We start from the raw sequence: 9,128 nt of genomic DNA, 5'->3' as shown, positions 1-9,128 counted from the left end.
AGCTCTCTGTATCTCCTGCACCTAACCGCTTTTGTTCTCCAAGCAGCAGGAGCTATGATTATTATTCAGTCTCTCTTAAGAGTCTCCATTAAATATTACTGGCAAGACAAAGGTCAGATTAAGGATGTTGCATTTCCATTTAAGTCCACTGTTTCAGAAAGCTTCCAGGTAGTGGTCATTAAACTGAAGGTAAAATGATGTGGGCCAAGTACAGACACTAATAAATAAGACACTGCTAACTGAAGAGTGGCTCTGATAACCAGAGTTGCTCTTTGGCCACAGTTGCTTTCACATGAACTTGAGAAAAAGCAGGTAGACCAGAAAGCTACTACTGTTTTTGATGAAATTATGTTGCCAATATTATGGTCATTTCTTAGAAACAAGATAGACTCCCCACCTAAAATTTGGTTTGGGTGTAGAGATAAGCACCCCTCCTACCCATCCTCCCACCCACCCACCCCTACCAACACACACACACCAAGAGGGCATGAAATGGTTTATTTCTCATTTAATGAGACTTCCTGGGAAGAACAGGGAGGCTCCCAAGCAGGTCCAAAAATGGAGTGAGATAAGGGAGAACAAATTGGCTCTACTTTCATTGTGGTTAAAGGGTGAGGCTGAGATGGGGCTTCCTATGTGCAGCCCGGGCATGTGATTTGCACTTCCCACCAGGCCAAAGGAGGATGCATCCAGGAATTCTCACCAACCGGCCCAGATATGGGACTCGAGGGGAAAGGAAAGTAGTGAGGTTTAAAAGCTGTCAGTAGTCAAACATCAAAAATGCAGTCAGATTCTTTATTACAGACAAATAAATTTCAATCCTGGCCTATAAAATCTATGTTAAAAAAAAAAAGTCAATGTTCAATCTCTAAGGTAGTTTCTAGGTTTACAAATCTGCACCAGCAAGCAGGAGGCTGCAAAAGCTTTGATGTCCACCAAGGAGTTTCAGATGTGGTCAGGGGGGCTAATAGGCAAGGAAGAATTTCCTTAGGGGTCAGAGTAGGGATCACAGAGGGCAACAGACAAGGGAGTTTTTCCCAGAGGGCAGAATTAATGTTTCCCCAAGGATTTTATTTCCTGCAAGAGTAAGGGGTCTTTGTCATCCCTGTTCAGGTTTTCATCATGGCATGGGTCATATACTGCTATTCCTTATTCTTGTCTCTTATTCTAGTTCTTCTTGTGCCCTTTTTCCTTTTAACAATAGAACTCCTCCCTGGAGATTTAGTCGGGTGCATGTTCATCTAGCTGGAGATACCATGTCCCAGGCTTCCTAGAGGCTAAGTACCCACGAATGGACTCTGAGCAGAAATGATGGGTGAAACTTCCTTAAAAAGAAATTGCTTACTTCAACTTCTTCTCCTCTTCCCACAGACTGGAAAGTGGATGTCCTTCTCTGAGCCAGCTTTAGCCTTGGAGATGAACAACCCCATGGGTAATGAGAGAACAACAAAATGGACAGATCCTGGGCCCTTGATTGCCTTGTGAAACAGAGCTGCACTTCCTGCCCAGGACCACCCCACCCCACCCCACCCGTCTTTGGATTGCTACCTGAGAAAGAAATAGACTCCTTCCTTACTTGAGCCATCATATTTTGAGATCTCTTTGTTGCAGCAATTTAGCCCATTTTCTAATTCGTAGAAGTAGAGAGTTAAAATATGAAAAACTTCAGCTTCTTTAGCAATTATGACCTAAAATAGGTTTCTTTGGGTTTTACCTTTAATAAGTATGAATAAGGAGCCTCAAATTTAACTGATGCAAGCAAATAAGACCCTAATACTACATGTAATCACATGAGTTCAGGGTGCTTCTCCTCTTTTCTAAGAATCAACCTACAGAATATAGTTGTGTTTGCTCTTTGTGCTTAAATGGAAAGACCCAGTTAATATAAATGTGTGAGTATCAAACTACTAAATACAAACACAAATCAATATATATCAACTCCTTTTTTTTCCCAGCACATAGGTATATCCATACGCCATTATGTTTCATCTACTCTCTGTAATCAATTAATCATATCCTTCCAAAAGATAAAGTAGACTTTGTCTCCCTCAATGATGGGTAATACAAAGATGACAATTTTCTCTGATTTTCAGATTCATGTTTCTATGTGCTTTAAAATGGTTCACTGAGTTGCTACTGAGTTGCTAAGACAACAGGGAAGCCGCTACAGGAAAATTGAAGTGAAGGCACTGTAGCTGCCTCAAAGGATGTCATAAATAGTGTGTTCAAGGCCTTTTTCACAGTGAAGTGTGCAGCACTTGAATCAGAAAAATGAAGAGTGTGCTTATCCAGCACCCTTGTAAAGAAGACTAAAACTCTCTCAATTACTCATGTTTTAAATTTAAGAAAACATTGGTATGTTTATGATACTTGAAAAAAAAAAGATAAAACATTGGTAAGTGGACTAGAAGTTAAGAAGCCATCATTCAATCACAATGTATCTTTATAAAAACCCTGTGGCATAACTTTATTCTAACAAAAGCATGTCTAAAGAATATCAGAAGCAAAAAAAAATTATGTTATCAGTTACTCCTCCACTAAAAATTTTATATCTCATCTAAACAAAAGTTTGATCCTACATGATAACTCAAAAGAATAGGTTTGACAGTCATTGAGACCTGTGATTGATATTTGGAATTCAAGGTTATGAACGGAAGTTTGGTTTCATTAATGAACTTTTTGATAAAGGCACAGAAAAAACTTCATCAGCCATGGTTGGGAGCTCGGCTGCATCTCCAGGAAAGTCCAAGCAAACTGAGCAATTGCAGCAATCCTTCCTGTTTTAATACTGATAACATCAAAGCAAGGAGAAAGAAAATAAAAACAGAATGCTAAAATTGATTTTGAATATTTCTTCTGACCTAAAAACATAAAATAAAACAAATGAAAATAGCATTTAACTACTTTGAAGTGCCCTTCACATCATGAACATCCATTGCACAGTTAACCTACTCCATTAACTGTAACAAGAAGAGTAAGAAAAGGAGTCCAGAGCTCTGAGAACCAGGACAGTCCTTAGTCAAAATCATCTCCCCTGTTAAGAAGTAAACTGATGAAAAATAATAGAGAGGCAACGGCAAGTGTGGGAGAATATGTTTTCCCCATCTGAGGGTCTGAAGGTATTTAAAAGTCACAGAAGTGACAGGATCCTGACTTAAGAGTGCATATTCCTTTATCGTACAGGAGTCAAAAGGTACCCTTTAGTGCTGGAAACCAAAGATTGTACAGTGAGGTCAAGACTTGCGCAGAGATTCTCACCTCCAGGTAAAAGTTTGACTTTTTTTTTTAGCAGAATCACATGAAACCTGGAAGACCCCTTTTTTTTTTAACCTTAGCGTTCTAAGCATAAAAAAAAAAAGTAAAAGAAAATAAAAAAGAACACAGACCATTCTATTTTAATATTTTTAAGTAGCATGAATCATAATGGTTTGTATACTACACTGTACAAATAATACAGTTACTTTCCAAATCAAATTAACTTCCTATAGGATTTTCTGAAATAGTTACTCCATACAGCTAAGAGCCTGACCCTGTAGCTATTACTGTGACACATGGAATACAATCTGTAAGGTTCCAAGTCTTCCAGTTGTGCCTGTTTGTGCTGCCACTCAGGGAGGGGCCTCTCGAAGACCTCTTGCGGCCCCTTCCATCTCCTGCCCCAGAAGCACGGGCTCTGCAGGTGGGCGTGTGCTGAGAAGCGCAGCTTCTGTGCTTTGCTTTCCATCCGCCCACTCCCCTTTAAGAGAACTTGCGCTTCTTCATGGCTTCTGCCTTGACTGCCAGGCTCTTGGCGCAGATGGTCAGGAGGACGATGAGCACGCCCACCACAAATATTACCAGGGGCCAAAGGAAGCAATGCAGGAGGACAATCTCATCGTGAGTGCGATGCAGAAGCACGTCGTCTGGTCTGCAAGACAGTAGAGAAGAAGCAAAAAAAAAAAGAAAGAAAAGAGTGGTCAACAGTTTGCCAGCCATGCAGGCTCAACTGGCTGAAGAGTAATCAAGGCAAAATCTAGAAAATTGCTCGAAAGTTATCAACTTAAGGCTATATATAAGCTTCTCCTGTATTTATAAACAGAGTCAATTCCTGATCATCAAGGAGGTATCTTTTTTAAATATATGCATTATTCAGGTCTCATGTTTCTCATCTTTTCTAACTTAGTACCAATTTGCCATTTCTTGGCTTTATGTGATCTTTTTTTGCTATAACTTCATTGGAATCAACATCCTCTATGTGTTTTATCTCTAGGACAATGTAGTTGAACTCTGGTTGGGGGCAAAGCTTAGCAGCTATGACTGAGGCTTCCTCAACTTCCACATTAGCATCCCTGCATCCCTGTGGCATATAAAACCTAATCTCCACCAGAGAAGGGATGAGAATAAAAAACCTAAATAAAAATCAAAGCAACCTTTCCCATTACCAGAGTCAATCTCCTTTGCTCTTATCTGCAGCCTTAAACTCACTCTTCACACTTCAGCCCTGAGTTTCTGGCTTTTTGATGTTTTGAATTTCATGTCTTGCTGTCATTTAAAACCCAATCTATCAAAGGAGAGGACATCTGATCCTCTGACTATTTTAATTTCGGACGAACACCTCCATGTTCTGGAAGACTAAAACTTCTAAACTCTAGGGCTTTCCTCAATTTCTCTCTCTTCTTTCTCAGTTTCACTGTCTGTTTTCTATTCTTGATGCTCCCATCTTAGCATCTCTTACCTTCTTATTCTAGAATATTGCAATAGGAGTTTCCTTGCCTCTTTTATCCCATTTTTAATCATAATGAATATAATTGCCCTAAAGTGCCACTTTTATCTAGTAACTCCCTTAAACAACACATTTGACTTGCTTCCTATTGTGCAGAAAAGATAGTCCAACAGCTTTGGCATGATACTGAAAGCTCTTTATAACCGGGGGGCAAACTTGCATTCCAGCCCAAAGGGAATAAATAATATCTTTCACTTCCACGTGAAGCCCTCGCTCTAACTATAAATATCATACTCTGTGCTTCAAACCCCTTACAAGTCTTGAGCCCTTGAATGAAGTGATTGGTGCAAATGTGTATGTTATTTATAACGTAATTTACATGCTCCAGAATGTCAAAAGTATCTCTTATGCTATTATTTTCCTCAATCTAAGTTGCTTAACATATTCCACTTCTCATTTATCCTTTAATGTCCTTTAACTTGAGTTCCATCAGTCTAAAAATTAATGAGAGCATGTGCGAACAAATCCCAAACTAGATCTCAGCACTTAGGTGGGGTTTAAATTGTCTCAATTCAGAGAAGGTCAGCTAAACACATTGCTTGAATTTAGTCAGAATGATGGATGGTGTAGCCCTCAGGTCAACTCAGCTTCAGTGTGCCAGCTAGAGGATTTTAATAGACAAGTGAATGGTTGAAATCTAATGCATTCTTCCATGCTTCTGGGTTGGTTCACCATTTTAAAAGAAAAACCTGGCCACTTTCTTGATAAATCATGCAGCCTCTGACACAGCTCTATATTACAAATGTGGGGCTCTATTTTTTAATTCCAGCACTGGCCTCATTCATAGGAAGTGAAGATGAGATTCACTCCACAAGACATGGTCCTCTTCTCTTTGGCCATTAGAGAAAGATCCTGGGAATTTAACTTTTAGCCTAAAGGATGCTCTGTTGCAAGACATTTCCATTTCCTTCCCGGGGAAGGTTTGTTCTGTTATATCAAAGCAGCAGTGCTGCCTTCAGAAAAGGAATAAAATAACACAGAATAATTAGTCCAATTGCCCTCAAGGCCAGCAAAAGCTTTAGAGAGCAAGGGCAGTGCAGGGCAGTGCATTTAACAGAAAAGCGCTTTCCTGAGGAGAGCTCTCATTAGTAACCGTTCTCGTCATTTGGGACCTATATTCCTGGCAGAATGACAGAAAATGTTGGTTACTCCTCCTCTAACTATAGCAGAGCCATCATGTGGCAATAACAGAAACAGTTTCTGCAGGCTGGCTCTAAAATGACATAATCGTTGCCCTTCTTTTGTTGTTATTGCATTGATATCATTACGGAGTAGGATTTTTAATTGACATCTAATTTCATATTATTCCAATTAAAATTTGTATTAAATGAGTGCAGAGACCCTGTAATGATTAAGCAAAAATCATTCCAGCTTACAGAGAGTACTCTTTTTTTCTGAGGTCCTATAGCAACACACAGTCTTCAAGACCTGTGCTGCCATTCGCATTTAGGTACGTATTAATCTACGTATCTTTTTTTTTTTTTAAACATGGGCAGGCACCGGGAATTGAACCCGGGTCCTCTGGCATGGCAGGCGAGCATTCTTGCCTGCTGAGCCATCATGGCCTGCCCTCTATTTATCTTTTTATAAGTTCCTTAAGGGCCATGACTTTGTCATTGCTCGTTATTCCACACATCGCTGTTGCCAAGAAACTGCCTGCTATTGACAACAATGGGAAGACGGCCCTGGTGCAACCAACTACAATGATTAGCCGCACACATTTGCAAGCGACTTGTGCCTTGAATCTAAAAAAGCCCAGGCCAAGGCCCCAGAATAGCCAGGGCACAGGACATTCATGGCCAAAGTTTACAGTTTTTGAAATGCTAATACCCAGCACTCCCATGTTTCTTTTCTCAATTACCAGTCTTAAGCTGTTGTTGCCTAAGTGTGCAAGGGGAGGTCAAAGTTGTCTCAGGATGATCTTCCTTTCTGGGAAGAACTGTTCTGCTCCTCTAGACTCTCTTGGTACATGAGTTCTCGAATCTTCATCAAAAAGGAGAAGGTACAGAGTTCATGTTTGGGGTGATGAAAAGTTTTGGTAATGGATGATGGTGGTACAGCATTGTAAACGTAACTATGCCACTGAAATGTGCACTCAAAAATGGTAGAAATGGAAATTTTAATTTTATATCTGTGTTACCACACCACAATAAACTTGAAAATAAAGACCAAAAAAAAAAAAAACAGCCTTTCCATGTGGAGACTTGGATTTTACACTATTTTAATACATTTGCATTTAATTTTCATAAATTTTGCAACTTGAATTTCAAGTACACTGTGCTAGGGAAGTCAGGCACACATGCCTAGCAGCCATCTCCCAGCCCTCACCCACCCCACTCCTTTTCTATTGCATGCAGACGTTTCAGTATGTTTCCTCTTACATCCCAGAAGGAGACTTTGAGTCTAATGAAATGGCCTGACCTTACCTTAAACCCCTAACCAGGACCTAGCAGCCTCAGCTGCTTGCCAGGGTAGAATTCTGCAAAGGTTGCTTGATACACCTTTGATTTTTGCTCCGTGGCAGGGCCCCCTTCCCCTGGGTTGTGTAAAAACCCCGGACTCTGGCAGCACAGACTTGTCTATCCTCTCAGACATGACGTAGCACATGTGGATCTGCTATCCATGGGCCCTGACCCAAGATGTTGGCTCTGCTGGCCACAAAAAAAGCTGCTCCCCTGCTCTTTCGGGCCCTTTCTTTTGTATAAGGAATAGAGCAATCATTTGCTGAAAGTTTCTGTTGTGCCTGATTCTGTGCTCTCATGACACCCCGTAGAGCAACTCATTCCACAAAATGTTTCAGTTGGATTCTCCTTAGTATTCCTTCTCTAGTTGCTACTGTTGATATTGAATCTTCTACCGCAAAATGATACCTGCCAAGGACCAAGGGTGAACAACAGCCACTCCCAGAACCCCACAGCCTTCAGGAGGAAAGTGTCACCTTGCTGATACCTCAAGTTTGGACTTCAGCTAGCCTCAAAGCCACGAGCCGGTGAATTCCCAATAAGGCAACCTACTATATGGTGTTTGTTTTAGCAGTCAGGAAACTAAGACATTAGGGTAGGAAGGAAAAAATAGAAGGCTAATGGTTAGGACAAGTTACTGACTTAAGCATAAGTGGAACTTATATCTGAGCATCCTGGCACCCAAGGGAAAAAAAGAGCTGGGATGAGTTCCATAGCTGCCATTATGTCAGAAAAGGAAGCATGCCAATTCATTAGAACAAACTTTTTACTAGGTCTAAACTCTAAGAGAAATTATTCATCTATTTTTTAAAAGTATTTTTATGGTGGTAACGTATATATAGATATAACATAAAATTTGCCATTTTAGCCTTTTTTAAGTGTTCAATTCAGTAGCATTGGTTACATTTACAATTTTGTGCTAACATCAACATCATCCATTACCAGAACTTTTTCATCACCCAAAACAGAAACTCTGTACCCATTAGTAACTCCTCCGTCTCCCCATCTCCTAGTAACCTCTAAACCATATTCTTTCTCTACAAATTGGTTCATTCATGTTGTAGCATGACTCAGAGCCTCATTTATGGCTGAATAAATAATTCATTGCAAGTACATACCACATTTCGTTTATCCATTCATTGTTTGACAAACACCTGGGTTGTTTCCACCTCTGACCCTGGTGAATAATGCAGTTATGAACATTAGTGTACAATACCTGAATTCTTCTGGGTATGTGCCCAGGAGTGGAAATGCCAGGTCATATGGTAATTCTATGTTTAACTTTTCGAGAAATGGCTGAACAGTTTTCTACAGCTGCAGCACATATGCAATGTATGAGAGTTCCACTTTTCCTACATCTTCACCAACACTTGTTATTTATTTATTTGGAGATAATAGCAATCCTAGTGGGTGTGAAGTGGTATATCTCATTGTGGTTTTGATTTGCATTTCCTTGATGGCTAATGACTGAGCATCTTTTGATGTGTTTATCGGCCATTTGTATATCTTCTTTGGAGACATATCTATTTAAGTCCTTTGCTCATTTTTAAATTGGGTTGTCTTTTTGTTGTTGAGTCATAGGAGTTCTCTCTCTATATATTTTGGATATTAAATCATTACCAGATAAATTATTTCCAAATACTTTCTCCCATTCCGTAGGTTGTCTTTTCACTTTCTTGATATTGCCTTTTGATGCATAAAAGTTGCTAATTTTGATGAAGTCCAATCTATCTATCATTTTGCATGCATTTTTACATAAGCCAATTGGTACGACACATCTAAAAGGTCTTTTACAAAGCTGGCTAATGATCAGCCATTTGAGAAGTTTTTACAAGACTGATTTCAAGGTCCCAGATCTATAGAAGGGGACTCAGGTTTTAAACAGCTTTCCAGGCAATGCTGAT

General features: G+C 39.8%; 1 protein-coding gene across 1 annotated transcript in view; it reads right to left on the bottom strand.

Annotated features, from left to right (window-relative positions):
• Nucleotides 1–2,425: 2,425 nt before the first annotated feature.
• KCNMB4 (potassium calcium-activated channel subfamily M regulatory beta subunit 4) overlaps nt 2,426–9,128 on the bottom strand; it is a 65,440-nt gene continuing 58,737 nt past the window's right edge. The window contains exon 3 of the mRNA XM_077168131.1: nt 2,426–3,907. Within this exon, the coding sequence (XP_077024246.1) occupies nt 3,739–3,907 (169 nt within the window). The 3' untranslated portion in view covers nt 2,426–3,738. The remainder of the gene's footprint in view (nt 3,908–9,128) is intronic.

The sequence above is a fragment of the Tamandua tetradactyla genome, chromosome 7, assembly GCF_023851605.1.
Source record: "Tamandua tetradactyla isolate mTamTet1 chromosome 7, mTamTet1.pri, whole genome shotgun sequence".
In the NCBI taxonomy this organism is placed as follows: domain Eukaryota; kingdom Metazoa; phylum Chordata; class Mammalia; order Pilosa; family Myrmecophagidae; genus Tamandua; species Tamandua tetradactyla.
The sequence above is the reverse complement of the archived record's forward strand: the minus strand, read 5'-3'. Positions and strand labels throughout refer to the sequence as shown.